An 18,500-nucleotide genomic window follows, 5' to 3' on the forward strand; every position below is an offset into this window, starting at 1 on the left:
TATTACAAAGTCATCCGGATCCTTCCCCCAGGGCAGTTGGTGATGAAGTCCAGTTGGAAGAGGTCCAGAGCTTTCATGGAAGAGTTGGAAGGGACCATGAGGGTCATCTAGTCCAACCCCCTGCTATGCAGGAATCTTTTGCCCAATATGGGGCTTGAAGCGTCAACTCTGAGATTCAGAGTCTCCTGCTCTAACAACTGAGCTATCTCTCTCCAGGAATCCTTCCCCGCCTTTTTATATACTTTTTTCATCTTGGACTCATGTTCTCAAACACTGTCCCACTACAATTGCATTTAACTGGTTTCTTAGAAATGCTTTAGAACCTGACACTTCCTGCCTCTGTCTGTAGGGGGAGAAGTTGGACCATGATCCCCACATTTCATAGAATCTAACTGCCAAGGAGAGTGTGAGCATCGCCAGCACCTGCACAGCCAATGAAGCAGGAGGCAGCTCAGAAGGACACACCTGCTCCGCTGTTCACCCCCAGCTGCCCTTCCTACTCCTTTTATCCTGGCCAAAATGCAGACCTCCCACAGCACCATTATGAAAATATATCCTTTCTTCATTGGCTTCACACACTAGCAGCTAAATAAAGAAGTTCTTGCTGAACCAATCAGCACAGAACTAATTTGCATGAAGGATCCGTTTGGTATTTCTTGGGGAATCCAGAAAGGAGAAAGAGGATCCCATCTAAATTTCCCTCGGAACGATAGTCACACTCCTTCAGAGAGCTCACCATGGCCTGGCCCCTGCTTTTCCTGGCGCTTCTCAGCTATTTCTCAGGTAAGGGTATGGAAGATTCAGCTGACATAAGACAACGTCAAAGCTATTTCCACGATTTAACTATCATAGGAACATCATGCACCTGTGATACCCGAAAGCATAGAAAATGTACTCAAGTCACGATTTCTGTGCTTTTTTTTTTTGTAAAGGTGTCCATTCACAGCCAACGGTGACTCAGCCGGTCTCCCAATCTGTGTCTCTGGGACAAACTATTAAACTCTCCTGCACAAAAAATGGTGGCAGTAGCTGGAATTACTTTCACTGTTATCAGCAGAAACCTGGACAGGCACCTCGTTTTCTGTGGTATGGCTCCAGCACCCGGGGAGAAGGGGTCCCAGATCGTTTCTCTGGCTCAGAGTCTGGGAATATGGGATACTTAACTATCTCCAACATCCAGGCTGAAGATGAGGCAGTTTATCACTGCTGTAACTATGAGAGCAGCGTGATGTTCCACAGTGCTGCAATCTAATGGGGAACTGAGACAAAAACCTTTCACTCCTCTTTGTTAGTGTGGAGAAACGTGAATCACTCAAGAGCATAACTTCACATGAGTACGTTTTATAGGGAGAAGCCCTCTCCCCTATCAAGCACACCCTTCTAGGTTGGCAGGAGCTGGGACAGTGCAGCAGGAGCTCACCCAGTCGCAAGGATTTGAACCACTGACCTTGTGATTGAGCCTATTTATTTATTTATTCATGAGCCTATTTATTTATTTATTTAAAAACTCCTTTTGTCACCCCCATCTTAGTGATGACACCCAGGACAATTTGCACACGCCACACCCCACTTCCTCCGCCACTGTGCTCAGTGGTTTAGACCACAGTTCAACCCACATCCCCACTTTACATACACACTGGTACCTCGGGTTATAGATGCTTCAGGTTACAGATGCTTCAGGTTACAGACTCTGCTAACTCAGAAATAGTACCTCGGGTTAAGAACTTTGCTTCAGGATGAGAACAGAAATTGTGCTCCAGCAGCATGGCAGCAGCGGGAGGCCCCATTAGTGAGGCATCTGATCAAGACCTGCATTTTAAAATGAGCTTAAAAAATATATTTGCAAATGTTTGTATGTTTCATGCCAGACATAAAGCAGCTGGCTGAGTACTCTGGCAGTTGTTTATCTTCTTGATCAAGGGCCCTCCTGATTTATTGCAGGAGACACATTTCTCAAAGTTGTAAAAGGAAATTACAGGCTAGGAGCAAAAGGTCATACTGACCATACATATTACAGAATACAATCAAGCTGCAAAAACACTAATTAAGAGTTGGTAAATAGTAAGAATTATTGTGCCTCCCATCAGACTCGGCCACATCTTCCTAAGGTTAAAGGGCAAGAGCTAATGGAAACAGCAGCTGGCTGGGGAAAGGGGGTTGTAAACTGAAGAGGTTTTTTGAAGCTGTTTCCTTTTTACTTTGAAAAGGCCTTTTCAGTTCTAAAAAGCTATATATGTTAATGTATGAAATATATTGGCTTAAATGTAAGTATGCAAAGGATTTAGAAAGTAAGAAATGTTAGATTCTTATGTTAGATTCTTATTTCATTGATGGCGTGTGAGAAGGTGAACCCAAGATCTCTGTTTAAGATGAAATTAAAAACCATGCACCATCTGTTTTAGCCATCTGTTTTGCAGTGAATAGGGCAATAGGGCAAAAGGTGAAATCTTAATTAAGGTGCCTTGTCGAGGTAAATGTAAGATATATGGCTACTTGTCTGCCATTTATGGATAGAAGGAAATATAGCTCTTTGTCTCCCATAAAAGGTAATAGGAAATGGGTGTATCTTTTATGATTGGTTCTAGCAAACAGCCAATAGGAATTTCAACCAGGCTGATTGGACAGAGGCAGCCAAAGGAGGAGCAAGGGCGCTGGGCTGAGGAAATATAAGTGCTGGCCATCAGGGCTGGAGGGCAGGCAGAGCTTTGGTAACCATATACCACTGTGCCTATCATTTATTTGTCTGACAAATCAATTATTATTTTAATTTCTCTATTGCTGCCTTGAATATTTCATTCCAGCTAAGCGTTAACCACAAGCAGGGTGCTACATTAGCTCTGTGTCTTGGTACCCTGGGGTGCCTTGAACGATGGTCAGGGATTCCGCTGGCAACACTGGCTCCATCCCTCTTTCCTTCCCTCCCTCCTCTGATGCCCTCTCACATCTCTCCCTCCCAGGGGTTTGCACAGTGTTTGTTGCAGCTGCCCTGGCTACAAACTCCCCAGACGCATGATGCCTCTGGGGCTGGCCAGGGGGTGCTTCCCAGGACCCTGTGGAGCAGTGTGAAAAGGCAACTCTTTTTGGGGTGGGGTGGGGGCAGCTCAGAGACCAGTGGCTGCCCAGATGACTCCCCAGAAGAGGAGAGAGGAGAGGAGGCTGAGGGAAAACTCCACAAGGGAGGGGACTTGAAAAGGGGTGAGGGGCCGCTGGCTCTGCAGACAAGGGGTGACCTAACTGGGCTCCTGAGCCCCACAGGGGTGCCGCAGAAAGAATGTAGTTGGTCAAGGGAGCGGTGGACTCAAACAGGTTGGAAACCTCTGCCCTACACACACCCTGATCCCAAAATACAACTATTGACAAGGTCCCAGATATTCAGAAGATAGCCATTCGTAATCCTCTCCAAATCCTGAGGAGCACTTTGCAATGCCATTTGAAAGATGTGAGGCAGGATATTTGTTGATGCACATTGTAGAGCGAAAGGGGAGGCAACTCAAGCCTGCAGTGAGCAAAGAGGACTGAAGACTGCTTCCTTGGCAAGAAGACTGCTTAAAAGGAAATAGTCAGTTCTGCTCTGGTAAATCTGTTCTTTTGAAAAAGTGAGTATTTTATTGTGCAATATTATATACATCCATTGGGATGATCAGAGCTTGAGCCACCAGGGGGAGATGTTGGATCAGTTTCTCTACATTTGACAGATTTGCACCTGTTGCTCTATGGGACCAGCAGGGGAGAAGGAATCCCAGATCGGTTGGTTCACTGCCTCTATCTCTGGGAACACTGGCTATTTAGCCATCTCCACATCCAGGCTGAAGATGAGACAGTTTATTACTGTCTTGCTTGTGAAGGCAACAGTAAAACGTTTCACCGTGTTACAACCAGTTTGGGTACTGAGACAAAAACCTTTGCTCTACCTCCCTAAAGTGAGAAAACAAGAAGAACCCAAAAATATGACTAGTCATAGTTGAGCGGTCTTTGTTTTTGACAGGAACGTGTGATGATATCAAGCTATTTAGTCACACTGATGCTATTAAGGAAATGATCTCCACCCATGAATGGACTCCACATTTTTTGACAGGCAGTCTTGGGCAAAGCAAGACTCGCCTATCATGTGCAGCCTTGCTGGCATTCCCTAAGGAAAAGGCTGTGGGTGTGGACTGTGTTGTGAATAAGGTTGTGCCAACAGATATCAGCAAAATGCAGAATGACCCAAAGAGGGCAGGATGGGGTTCCTTGAAATCCAGAAATCATTATCTAAATTTCATTTGGAATGACATGAATTCAAATGTGTACTTTAGATGAGTTCTGCTGAAATTATAGGTTTGATGAAAATCCTAGATTCAATAAACAACCATCTGAAAGCTCAGGGGTGGAGGGTGTTGCAGTCTAACAACATCTGGATGGAAACAAGATACCCTCCAGGATTCTCTGCTTTATCTTTGTGTTTTGCCAGGAGTAGGGAAGATCTGTCCTCACTTTTCCATCTACCCCGTCAACCCAACCATGGCCCAGCTGGGTTATCATCTAGTCAGGCCCCCAACAAAGCAGCATACAGGTGGGGAACCATCACCATGACCTCCTCCCTTTGTGCATATCAGAGCTTTAGACACCAGGGGGAGAAGTTAGTTCCGTTTCTCTACATTTGACAGATTTGCACCTGCAGTAAAAAGTTAAACAGATGAGCATGTTATCTGGGTGTTCCTCATGCATGAAACTCCAGTGTCTGCACACAACTGATCTACCTTATAATACACTCAGGTGATGAATGAGCTAAACAGGCATCTTGAAGGGGGCCTGGTTCTGACTTTGTATTCCTCTCCCAGATTTAGGACCTGATCATTAGTGGTTAATGGCTTCAGCCCTTCTTTCTCTATATGCAGAACGGGTGACAAACCTCAAGCTCATGGGCAAGGTGTGGCCCTCCAGGCCTGTCTTTCTGGCCCTCAGGACTCTCCTCCAATCAAGCCCCCTTCCCAGGCTACTACATCCCTAAGAAGCTCTGCGCTGAGCCCTCCCAAAGTGCTTTTCCTGCCAGGAATATCTCCTTCGAATTTTATCGTGACCTTTGTTCATTTTGATGGAGTATGGAGAAATGTTTGGATAGGTGTGGAAGATGGTGTTACTGTCTTCATCTTATAAAACTGGGTTGATTTTATGAAATGGTCTCCCCAAATCTACCCCCAGTTGGAGCTGGTTTTGAGAACACATGAAACTGGTGTTAATCGACCTCTCCCTTGTGAGTCAGGGGGTGAACAAGGGATGCTGTACTGGCCCATCCCTCTGGCTGCTTTTGCAATTCTGGCTCCCCACTTTTGCTGCAGTGCAGTGAGCAGCCTGGAGAATGAAGACATCTTTGCCTTCAGGTTCCTGTGCAGCTTCAGGACATAAATGAAACACACACACCGTCCCTCCAGACCAGGGCTGGGGGGAAAGGTATTCAGCACAAGGGCCACATTCCCCCTTTTAGGGGCCACCTGCAAGTGGTAAGCATACAGGAGTCAAAAAGGGGGCGGTCAGAGCAATCAATGTGAGACTCTTCTCATTGCCCACTAGACCACTTTCCATCCATGCCAAAGTCAGATGCACATGTCTCTCCATCCTCTGCCTAGGCAGGCCAGAGATACAATCATCATTCATGGATGCAGTCTATTCCAGGGGTCTGCAACCCGCGGCTCCGGAGCCGCATGTGGCTCTTTTACATCTTTGCCGTGGCTCCGGGGCGGATACTAGCGAGGGGAGGAGGCACATTGTGCGCCCCGACACTCCTCACTGTGGCGGGCGCTGTACTGGCTGTGACGTTGCATGGGGGTGGTGCGTGCGTTAGTCACGCACCGTCCCGACGTCACCTTCCCGCCCGCTGTCAGATCGCGGCTCCGGAGATATGTTTGTTTTAAATGTCGCAATGGTTTTGCGGCTCCCAGTTGTTTTTTCTTCGGAAACGGGTCCAAGTGGCTCTTTTTGTCTTAAAGGTTGCAGACCCCTGGTCTAGGCAGACCAAAGCAATGGAGGAGGGCACAGAGCCATGTCAGTGAGAGGCGTGTCCTTGGGAAAGGGGGCATGTCCTGGGAAAACCCAAGACCAGATGGACTGCCAGACATTTGGCCCTGAGTCCTGAGGTTCCTCACCCCTGTCCTTCACATGGGGAAATAAATTATGTCCTTGTTTTACATCACCCACTTCAGGCAAAAAAATTTCTGTGGTCATTTGTTAGACATTCATCACATTTCCACATGATGCCTCTAACAAAGCCAATGGATGCAGACCTATTTGCATGAGAGATCATTTCTCATTTCTGGGGATTTAAGAGAGGAGGAGGAGGTTGAAGGTGCAGCTAGATTGAAGAGCTGTTTGTCTCTGGGACACTCCCTTCCTTTGACTTCACCATGGCTTGGCTCCTTCTCTTTGCAGTTTTCAGCTACTGCTCAGGTCTGGTTCTGGTTGGTTAATGGGATCAGGGCGTCTTGTGCTTAGATAATGGGTCAAGCAACAAACCCTTTTACCTCATGTAATTTATCGTAGAAACACAATGCTTTTCTGATCGTTATAAACACAGAAAATGATGCATAGCCTTTTTTTCTTTTTCTTTTTGCAAAGGTGTCATTTCACAGACTGTAACTCAGCCAGCCTCGGAGTCTGTGTCCCTGGGCCAAACTGTGAAGCTCTCCTGCTCTAGAAGTAGTGGTCGCTGGAGCAGCTTTGGCTGGTATCAACAGAAACCTGGCCAGGCTCCACTCTTTCTGTTTTATGGCACCAGCAGGGGAGAAGGGATCCCAGATCGGTTCACAGCTTCAGGCTCTGGGAACACTGGCTATTTAACCATCTCCAACATCCAGACTGAAGATGAGGCAGTTTATCACTGTGGTGCCTGGGAGGTCACTGGTAGTAGCAAGTTCCACAGTGATACAATCTGATGGGGAAGTGAGACAAAAACCTTCACTCTTCCTCCCTAGAGCAGGTAACCTGAATGATTCAAGAGCTTTTTTGAGCATGAAAGTGCCAACCTGTTAACTCTGCCAGCTGAGGCATTTCCTATCTTGAAGCAGAAGAGAAGGCTGTTTATTACTGTCTGTCTGATGACAGCAGTGAGCAGCACACAGTGACACAACCACATAGGAATGTTAGGGCTTTATAGGGCTTCAGTTGGCCTTGAGTGTAGCTGTTGTCTTATTTTTTGAGCCATTCTCCATTAGCGAATGAGAACAGAAACTGCATTCAAAATACACTGAAGGGCAGCAAATGTTTTGGCAAAATTCCTGAGGTGGGATGCATATGAAAAAGTCATCAGGATCCTTCCCCTAGGGCAGTTGGTGATGAAGTCCAGTTGGAACAGGTCCAGAACTTTCGTAGAAGTGTGGGAAGGGACCATGAGGGTCATCTAGTCCAACCCCCTGCTATGCAGGAATCTTTTGCCCCATATGGGTCTTGAAGTGTCAACTCTGAGATTCAGAGTCTCCTGCTCTACCAACTGAGCTATCTCTCTCCAGGAATTCTTCTTAACCTGTTTATATACTTTTTTCATCTTGGACTCATGTTCTCAAACACTGTCCCACTACAATTGCATTTAACTGGTTTCTTAGAAATGCTTTAGAACCTGACATTTCCTGCCTCTGTCCGTAGGGGAAGAAGTTGGACCACCTTCCCCACATTTCATAGAATTTAACTGGCACGGAGAGTGTGAGCATCGCCAGCACCTGCACAGCCAATGAAGCAGGAGGCAGCTCAGAAGGACACACCTGCTCAGCTGTTCACCCCCAGCTGCCCTTCCTACTCATTTGTGCGCAGAAATCCAACCATAACTGTCAGTGTGCACACAGCAGAGGCCGAGACAACCTCACTCCCAACCGATTCACCTGTGTCTCATGCTTTGAAAAGTTTTGTGAATCTGCAAAGCCTTGGAAGGAAGAGGGCAGTCTATGGTTGTTTCCACGAGAAGCTTAGATGCACGTGTGTGTGTGTGTGTGTGTGTGTGTGTGTGTGTGTGTAGTATATGGAAATCAGCCCTGTCTTGGCCATTAATTGGAACAATGGAACTAATCACATCTTCAGAAAATTTACTACACCTGCCAAGCCTCTCCTTTTTAAAAAGTGTTTGGTGTTAATGGTGAGAAAGAATAACCTTACACATATTCCTCAACAAATGTTACATCCCCTCCAAGAATTTTTCTCACTGAAACTGAGACATTAGCAGGGTCCTGCCAGAGCACCTCCTGGTCCGAAGCTCTGAGAAATGAAAGCTAGGAGCTAAATGGCACTTTACACTTTGGTTAAGGGCACAACAACGGAATGTCTAGGCACACTTTTTAATAACAAGAATACAAAGCTGAAAATGAATGAACTGTAGCTAAAATCTTATATCCGTTTTTCACATGGTCTAGAACTCATCTGAAGACTGCCAAAAACAAAGCTATGATTCCCCACTAAAGGGTCTCTTCTCCAGTCTTCAGAGAGTGGCTGGAAGTGGGGAGGCAGGAAAAAGTCCTCCTTTCCTTCCACTCTGCAGTTTTATTCTGAAATCTTAGGCACAGCACTGCGTCCAGATGTCAGAAAGTGTTCACGCTAATGAAATTTCTTATTGCAGAACAAGCCTTGAATAATGGGAGTTTCGAATACTCCCCCCATCACTCTTCTGCAAATGTCTCCTTAGAACATTGGCTTTGGACAAGGAGTTAAATAAGTTCCTGCAGAACCAATCACTGTAGAACCAATTTGCATGAAGAACCCGTTTGGTATTTATAGGGAGGTTTAGAAAGGAGGAAGAAGATCTCATCTTGATCTCTTTCCCAAAGAAAGGCACACCCTTTTGGAGAGTTCACCATGGCACGGCCTCTGTTTTTCCTGACACTTCTCAGCTTCTGCTTAGGTAAGGGTATGGAGGACTCATGCCAGAAGCAAATTCCCACTATAAAAATTTAATAATTTTATTATTTATACCCTGCCCATCCGGCTGTGTTGCCCCAGTAACACTCTGTGCTTGTCATGGAGACTGAGTGCCTCTGTGATATCTGAGAACATGCAGAATGTCTCCAACTCATGCTTTCCCCCATTTTTCTTGATGACAAGGTGTCAGTTCACAGCCAACCTTGACTCAACCTGCCTCTGAGTCTGTCTCCTTGGGCCAAACAGCTAAACTCTCCTGCTCTAGAAATGGTGGCAGTAAGTGGAATGAATTTCACTGGCTTCAGCAGAGACCCGGAGAGGCTCCTCTTTTTCTGTGCTATGGATCTAGCAGGAGAACAGGGATCTCTGATCGGTTCACAGGCTCCGTCTCTGGCAACATGGGCTATTTGACGATCTCCAACATCCAGGCTGAAGATGAGGCATTTTATCACTGTGCTGATTGGGAGTACACTGGGAGTAACAAGCTCCACCGTGATACAATCTGATGGGGAACTGAGACAAAAACCTTCACTTTTCCTCCCCAGAGCTGATAATGAACTAGCACTCTGGGGCCTAATTTTGTTGATGCCAGAGGAGCTTTTGAACTAAAGAGTTAAAAAGCATGCAAAGCCCATTTGTCCACAGTCACTTCTCAACCAACATGATCAAGGGCCTGGAAACCAAGCCTTATGAGGAACAGTTGAAGGAGCTGGGTAGGTTTAGCATGGAAAAGAGGAGACTTGTGGGGAGATATGAGAGCCATCTTCAAATATCTCAAAGGCTGTCACATGGAAGAGGGAACAAGCTTGTTTTCTCCTGCTCTGGAGGGTAGGACTCTAGAGGTTGTGGACTCTCCTTCCTTGGAGGGTTTTAAGCAGATGTTGGATGGTCATCTGTCCTGGAAGCTTTAGCTGATATTCCTGCATTGAAGGGGGTTGGACTAGATGACCCCTGGGGGTGTTCCACCTCTACAATTGTACGAGTCTATGATTCTCAAGCGTAATCTTTCTTTGTGTGTGTTTTTCAAGGTGTCAGTTCACAGCCAACCTTGACTCAATCTGCCTCTGAGTCTGTCTCCTTGGGCCAAACAGCTAAAATCTCCTGCTCAAGAAATGGTGGCAGTAAATGGGATGGATTTCACTGGTTTCAGCAGAGACCTGGAGAGGCTCCTCTTTTTCTGTGCTATGGATCTAGCCAGAGAACAGGCATCTCTGATCGGTTCACTTGCTCCATCTCTGACAACATGGGCTATTTGATGATCTCCAACATCCAGGCTGAAGATGAGCCTGTTTATTACTGTTGTGACTGGGAGCACAGCATCAGTCAAGGGTTCCACAGTGGTACAATCTGATGGAGAAGTGAGACAAAAACCTTCTCCTTTACTCTCTAGGGTGAGGCAGGCAAAATCATTCAAGAGTTTCTTGGAGCCTTTATGTGTATTGTCTGTTTTGGACAAGAATCTCTGATGACATCAACTTATTTGGAGACAGGGATGCAGACAGTGAAGTGATACCATGTTAAATACCACCTGGTCACCCCCCCCCAAACCAATGCTTTTTAGCTCCAGTCAAACTTTTTTGGAAGCTTTGAAGGGGAGAAGCTTTGTATATCTGTCCGTCTTCACCTATATGCAAATGCAAGGAGATAAAGAAGTTCTTGCAGAACCAATGAGCACAGAGCCAGTTTGCATGACGGAGTCATTTGGTATTTCTGGGGGACTTCAGAGAGGATGAAGAGGATTCCATCTAGATCTCTTTCAGAAGGGAAGCCAGACTCCTTTAGAGAGCTCACCATGGCCTGGCCTCTGTTTTTCCTGACACTTCTCAGCTAATGTTCAAGTAAATCCCCCACAATTGTCTATGGATGCTTGATTTTAATTTCTTTTTGCTTTTAACATTTCTTTAATTTTTCATGATTTTATTGTTTTTATATTGTTGTAAACCATGGTGATCTTCTATTTTATGAGACAGAGGAATATATATTTTTTTAATGAATAAATGAATAAAAGTATGGAAGACTCAATGAACACAAAATAAAAAAATCCCTTCCAGTAGTACCTTAGAGACCAACTAATTTTGTTATTGGTATGTGCTTTCATGTGCATGCACACTTCAGATACGACTGAAGAAGTGTACATGTACACAAAGTGTAACTTGTGCAACTTAACAAAGTCATGATTTATTTCCTATTTCTTTGTACAGGTGTCACTTCACAACCAACAGTGACCCAGTCTGCTTCTTCATCTGTGACCCTCGGCCAAACAGCTAAACTCTCCTGCACAGCCAGTCATGGTGGTAACTGGCACTACTTTCAGTGGCACCAGCAGAAACCCGGACAGGCTCCTCGCTTGGTGCTCTTTGGGACCAGCAGGGGAGAAGGGATCCCAGATCAGTTCACTGCGTCGCTCCTCTGGGAACAATTACTATTTAACCATCTCCAACACCCAGGCTGAAGATGAGGCAGTTTATTACTGTGGTGCGCAGGAGAGCAATGTTGGGTTGAAGTATCACCGTGATGCTGCTGGATGGGGAACTGAGTCAGAAACCTTTGCTCTTCCTGCCTAGAGTGAGAAACCAGAAGCACCCAAAAGCATCACTGGTCATAGTTGATTGTTCTTTGTTTTTGAAAGAAATGTCTGATGATATCAGGTTATTTAGTCACACTGATGCTATTAAGGAAATGATCTCCTCCATGAATGGACTCCACATTTTTTGACAGGCAGTCTTGGGCAAAGCAAGACTCACCTATCATGTGCAGCCTTGCTGGCATTCCCTAAGGAAAAGGCTGTGGGTGTGGACTGTGTTGTGAATAAGGTTGTGCTAACAGATATCTGCAAAATGACCCAAAGAGGGCAGGGTGGGGTTCCTTGAAAACCAGAAATCATGATCTGAACTTCCCTGGAATGACATGAATTTAAATGTGCACTTTAGATGAGCTTTGCTGAAATTATAGGTAGGAGGAAAATCCGAGATTCAATAATAATTTCAGCTAGGATTCATGGGTATCTTTTCAGGTTTGGGGTTTCCCCAAAACTTTGTAAGTAAAACATTTGTATTCACTGTTCTTGATTTTCCAGTTCTCTGACCTTTGACCTGTGGGGAGAGAGGCTGGACTAGGTTTCCTATATTTGATCAAAATGTCACACTCTTTGCACCACATTCACACACATGAATGTTCAGTCCCTATAGGGTCAGGATCCTTGCCCCGCTTCCATGTCCTTATCCATTCATCAAGATCAAACACACAGCGATCTCTTTGAGTGCACCTGATACAGATTCCATTCCAATTTGCTCCCATGCGATTAACCATCTATCCAAACCTTTGGAAACATTTGTGAATTCTCATATTTGGGGGAGGAAGAGCAAATTATTGTATTGTTTCCACAAGTTGTGTTTCTGTGTGAGTGTTTCTGTGTATATTATTTCCAGGAATAAGATCTGCATTGGACAGAATGTAGCCTACTGAAACTGGTTCTCTTGCTATATTTGGAAAAGTTACTACAGAGTCCCAACTTCTGGGGGTGGAAAACCTAAAGACCAAGGACAAATACTGCCTCCCAGTGCTCTGCATTTGGCCCTTCAGATTCTCCCCAGGAGTCCCTGGAGAAGAGGGGTCTCTTTCTATGGCATTGTGTTTTACATCCCTTCCCAACGTGGGAAGCCAGTTGTGTTGTATTTGAGAATTCTTCCTGCTCATTCTGCTGGGTTGCCCAATGGGCATCTGCCCCAAACTCCTGTCCTGATGTCACCATAGCCCTTCTCCTTTGTATCTTGGCCAAAGTGAGGACCTCCCACAGCACCATTATGAAAATATGTCCTTTCTTCATTGGTTTCACACACTAGCAGCTAAACAAAGAAGTTCTTGCTGAACCAATCAGCACAGAACTAATTTGCATGAAGGATCCGTTTAGTATTTCTTGGGGAATCCAGAAAGGAGAAAGAGGATCCCATCTAAATCTCCCTCGGAACGATAGTCACACTCCTTCAGAGAGCTCACCATGGCCTGGCCCCTGCTTTTCCTGGCACTTCTCAGCTATTTTTCAGGTGAGGGTATGGAAGATTCAGTTGACATAAGACTATGTCAAAGCTATTTCCACAATTTACCTATCATAGGAACATCATACATCTGTGATATCTGAAAGCATAGAAAATGTACTCAAGGCATGATTTCTGTGCTTTTTCTTTTTGTAAATGGTGGCAGTAGCTGGAATTACTTTCACTGGTATCAGCAGAAACCTGGGCAGGCACCCCGCTTTCTGTGGTATGGCTCCAGCACCCGGGGAGAAGGGGTCCCAGATCGCTTCACTGGCTCAGAGTCTGGGAATATGGGATACTTAACTATCTCCAACATCCAGGCTGAAGATGAGGCAGTTTATCACTGCTCTAACTATGAGAGCAGCGTGAGGTTCCACAGTGCTGCAATCTAATGGGGAACTGAAACAAAAACCTGTCACTCCTTTCTTACTATAGAGAAGCCTGAATCACTCAAGAGCATAACTTCACAGGAGTACGTTTTGTAGGGAGAAGCCCCCTCCCATATCAGGCACACCCTTCTAGGTTGGCAGGAGCTGGGACAAAGCAATGGGAGCTCATCCCATCACACATTCGAACCACCGACCTTGTGATCGGCAAGCCCCAGAGGCTCAGTCAGCAGCATAGTTCGTCGCTCAGGTGCCTGGTATGGGGGTGTGTCCTGCAGCCAGGGGCGGGGCAAGCCTCCCCGAAGCTTGCAGCCTCTCTGCCGCCTCCCCCTCAGGTGTAGGGGGGCTGAGGGAGAGGCAGTAGGCAGAGGCAAGTCCCATGCTGCTGTTTCAGGCAGCGCGGAACCTGCAGGCGCCTAAGCCACCAAGTCACTCCTAAACAGTTTTGTGAGCCTTTAAAAAAAACAAACCTCCTTTTGTCACCCCCACCTTAGTGATGACACCGAGGACAAATTGCACACCATGCACCCCGCTTTCTCCACCACTGAGCTCAGTGGTTTAGACCACAGTGCCATCCACATCCCCGCTTTACATATACACTGGTACCTTGGGTTTCAGACACTTCGGGTTACAGACTCCGCTAACCCAGAAATAGTACCTTGGGTTAAGAACTTTGCTTCAGGATGAGAACAGAAATCACGAGGCGGCAATGGGAGGCCCCATGAGCTAAAGTGGTACCTCAGGTTAAGAACAGCTTCAGATTAAGAACAGACCTCCAGAACGAATTAAGTTCTTAACCTGAGGTACCACTGTATACAGACAGATGTCTGTGGTGGTTCTGGCTGTGTGGCATACTGTTTTACAAGCCCAAACCATTCAAGCATTCTCCCTCTCTAAGCGTGGACACTGGGACAGCTTTTAAGGGTACTAACAGAAACCTGGGTCGCTTGTTGGCTTTATGTCTTATGATATCTTCAGCTGGGGAGAAGGGATTCATTCAGGTGGGAAGCAAAACCTTTTCTTGAAACTGCAAATCCAGTCCTCCAAAAGGAGCTGTGCAGACTTGCCAGAGAAAGATTGGACATCTCTGTCCCAGGGACATGGCCACTGCTGTTGTGCACTCAGTTTTTGACTTCCAATCCAGACATTGAAATAGGATAGAAAATGCCTCATTTCCCGGTTAATTAAGAAAGCAGAAGGAAGGTGAAGCTAGATCAGAGAGCTGTTTGCCTCTCAGGCTCGCCCTACTTTGGACTTTCCCCATGGCCTGGATCCTTGTTCTCTTCATGTTTCTCAGTTATTGCTCCGGTCTGGTTATGGAGGTTTAATGGGCTCAGCTTGGCTTGTGCAGGCATAAAGTGGCTGTCAAAAACAGTTATGTGCTCAGGTTATGGCTGCAAATCCGGATATTGAAACTGAATCTCCTGGCCAAAGTCTCCATCATTAGGGTTCTCTGTTTTTTGCAGTGGGATTAGCAATGGATACTTCACAATGTTATGAATCTGAATATTTGCCTTGCTAATTGTTTCCATTTCTGAGTGTTCAATTACAGTTGTAGGTCAAATCTTCTTGCCTGTGTGTGATGCCTGCTGTCCCAGCTCTCACCTTTAAGGGGAGATGTTGGTGCATCTTCTCTGCGTTTGGCAGGATAGGATGACAACACAGACCTCCTGCCCCCGCTGCACCTGGGGCAGGGCAGGAAAATGTTGGCTATGCATAGGTGCTTTTTCACTGCAACTCACTCATGTCTAGAGCTCGAGGGCCCAAAAATAACTTTCTCTACCCTAGAATATTAGCTGACACTCTGAGCACGTTTAGGCCAGTTGTGTGTAACGGGTTCTACTCAGAGAAGACCCCTTGAAATTAAAAGGCTGAAGGTGAATACAGCTGAAGACCATGTTTGCTGTCAGGCTGATGCCTGGATGGACTGCCTTTGGCCAAGAAAGTTTGTCTAGGGCAGGGATAACCCACAGGTTTCCCTATGGATGCTATGGGGCTGCATCTCTTGCCATCCTGGCCTTGCAGACAACTTCATTGTCCAGAAAGTGGGAGAAGCAACAAGAGGAACAGCCATTTTAGATCTGGTCCTAACCAATGTTGATGACCTGGTTAGTGGGGTAGAAGTGGAAGGATCATTAGGCGCGAGTGATCATGCTCTTCTGAAGTTTACTATACAGCGGAAAGGAGCAGCCAAGCAAACTAGGACTCAATTTCTTGACTTTAAGAAAGCCGACTTCATAAAACTTAGGGAAGTGCTGGGTGAGATCCCATGGACAGTAATACTAAAAGGAAAGGGAGTTCATGATGGCTGGGAGTTTGTTAAGAGGGAGATAGTAAAAGCACAACTTCAGGCAATACCAATGAGACGGAAACATGGAAGGTGCCTAAAGAAGCCAGGGTGGCTATCTAAAGAACTTTTAACTGAGTTAAGATTAAAAAAGGATGTGTACAAAAAAATGGAAAAGGGGGGAAACCACCAAAGAGGAATTCAAACAAATAGCCAGCACGTGTAGACACAAAGTCAGAAAAGCTAAAGCACAGAATGAACTCAGGCTTGCTAGAGGGGTTAAAAGCAACAAAAAAGGCTTTTATGGGTATGTTAGTAGCAAAAGGAAGAACAAAGAAACAGTGGGGTCACTCAGAGGAGAAGATGGTGAAATGCAAACAGGGGACACAGAAAGGGCTGAACTCCTCAATGGCTTCTTTGCCTCAGTCTTCTCCGATAAAGAAAACAATGCCCGACCTGAAGAATTTGGAGCAAATGATTCAGCAGAGGAAACACAGCCCAGAATAACTAAGGAGATAGTACAAGAACACTTGGCTAGTCTAGATGTATTCAAGTCTCCAGGGCCAGATGGTTCCTCTTCATCCTGGAGAAGAGTGACTAGTGGGGTGCCACAGGGTTCTGTCTTGGGCCCGGTCTTATTCAACATCTTTATCAACGACTTGGATGATGGACTCAAGGGCATCCTGATCAAATTTGCAGATGACACCAAACTGGGAGGGGTGGCTAACACCCCAGAGGACAGGATCATACTTCAAAATGACCTTGACAGATTAGAGAACTGGGCCAAAACAAACAAGATGAATTTTAACAGGGAGAAATGTAAAGTATTGCACTTGGGCAAAAAAACCCGAGAGGCACAAATACAAGATGGGTGACACCTGGCTTGAGAGCAGTACATGTGAAAAGGATCTAGGAGTCTTGGTTGACCACAAACTTGACATGAGCCAACACTGTGATGTGGCAGCTAAAAAAGCCAATGCAATTCTGGGCTGCAACAATAGGAGTATAGCATCTAGATCAAGGGAAGTAATAGTGCCACTGTATTCTGCTCTGGTCAGACCTCACCTGGAGTACTGTGTCCAGTTCTGGGCACCACAGTTCAAGAAGGACACTGAAAAACTGGAACGTGTCCAGAGGAGGGCAACCAAAATGGTCAAAGGCCTGGAAACGATGCCTTATGAGGAATGGCTAAGGGAGCCGGGCATGTTTAGCCTGGAGAAGAGGAGGTTAAGGGGTGATATGATAGCCATGTTCAAATATATAAAAGGATGTCACATAGAGGAGGGAGAAAGGTTGTTTTCTGCTGCTCCAGAGAAGCGGACACGGAGCAATGGATCCAAACTACAAGAAAGAAGATTCCACCTAAACATTAGGAAGAACTTCCTGACAGTAAGAGCTGTTCAACAGTGGAATTTGCTGCCAAGGAGTGTGGTGGAGTCTCCTTCTTTGGAGGTCTTTAAGCAGAGGCTTGACAACCATATGTCAGGAGTGCTCTGATGGTGTTTCCTGCTTGGCAGGGGGTTGGACTCGATGACCCTTGTGGTATCTTCCAACTCTATGATTCTATGATTCTATACCTGACAATGAGCTGCGCTTGATGGAGCTGATGGGAGCTGAGGTCCCCGAACAGCTGCATGTTTCCTTTTCTGTGTGTCTGGACTGCTGGACCAAGGAGGAGGAGGAGGAGGAGGAGGAGGAGGAGGAGGAGGATGGCATGGCTACCACTGCCAAGACCCCACTCTGTGTGATGTGCCACCTCTGAGGTGCAAGCAGAGGGCAGGGGCACCCTGGGCAGGAAGAAAGTGGGAGCCGAGCCCAAGGTGTCTTGATTTTAAAAAAAATGCTTTTGCATCCGCATCTAATCTTGCCCCTTTCTGAAATTCATTTATTGATGTGTGTTTTTATTTTTGCAAATCTACCAAATCATAAAATTTAATAAAATCAATATTACATGTTTTTTTCAGGACTGTGGCGAGTGTGTGTGTTGTGTCCTATTGGTGCAGTGATGGTGCCACTCGCACTTCTTCTGACAGAAGATTCTCTGTGGGGGGACAACAAAAAATGGGATGTTGAGAAGGATCCAGAGGGGGAAAATGAGAAATGTCACTATTTTCATCTGAAGAATGTTGGAGGATATGTGTGCTTTGTTTTCTGAAAGCCAGACTTCTCTCTGCCATAGCTAGGAGAGAGTCCTGCAGAACAACAGATGTGAGACTCTGATCATTGTACACAAGGCCACTTTCTATCCATGCAAAAGTCAGAGAATTCTGCCTCGCATGCTCACGTATTTCTTGATCCTTCACGAAACAGGCCAGAAATATGATCACCATTCAAAAATGCAGACTTTTATGTCAAGGAAAGTGAGAGGGAAATGGAAAGTGTAGAATGACATTTCCTAGATGCAACATCATTTTCCCTCCCTGCAAACAGGTGTGAATGGAGGCCGAATAAACAGTTGACTTGGTTCAATTTTCTTGCAGACAAATCAGGATGAATTTGCAATAAGCAGCAATCCTAGTCCAGTATTCTGATGCTCATGGCAGAGTCTCTTGAACTTTCCCACAATCTGCGACTTGATATTTTTCTTTTTAACTGGCATACCAAAGATTGGACCTTCTTTATGCAAATCACCCCTTTGCTGCTAAGCATGATGCCTCCGCCCAAGCCAATGGATGTGGACCTATTTGCATGAGAGATCATTTGTCATTTCCAGGGGATTTAAGAGAGGAGGAGGAGGAGGAGGAAGGTGCAGCTTGATTGAAGAGCTGTTTGTCCCTGGGACTCTCCCTTCCTTTGACTTCACCATGGCCTGGCTCCTTCTTCTCTTCGCCCTTCTCAGCTACTGCTCAGATCTGTTTCTGGGTGGTTAATGGGATCAGGTAGTCTTGTGCTGAGATAATGGGTCAAGCAACAAACCCA

The 18,500-nt window shown here is 45.8% G+C and overlaps 1 protein-coding gene across 1 annotated transcript; it reads left to right on the top strand.

The window, feature by feature from the left end:
• Window positions 1-6,380: 6,380 nt before the first annotated feature.
• On the top strand, window positions 6,381-13,300 carry LOC128404301 (uncharacterized). Its single transcript, XM_053369790.1, has 5 exons — window positions 6,381-6,423; window positions 6,592-6,876; window positions 9,058-9,150; window positions 9,966-10,203; window positions 13,075-13,300. The coding sequence occupies exons 1-5, from the start codon at window positions 6,381-6,383 to the stop codon at window positions 13,298-13,300; spliced, it is 885 nt and encodes a 294-aa protein (XP_053225765.1).
• Window positions 13,301-18,500: the final 5,200 nt, after the last annotated feature.

This window comes from Podarcis raffonei, chromosome 16, assembly GCF_027172205.1.
Source record: "Podarcis raffonei isolate rPodRaf1 chromosome 16, rPodRaf1.pri, whole genome shotgun sequence".
NCBI lineage: Eukaryota > Metazoa > Chordata > Lepidosauria > Squamata > Lacertidae > Podarcis > Podarcis raffonei.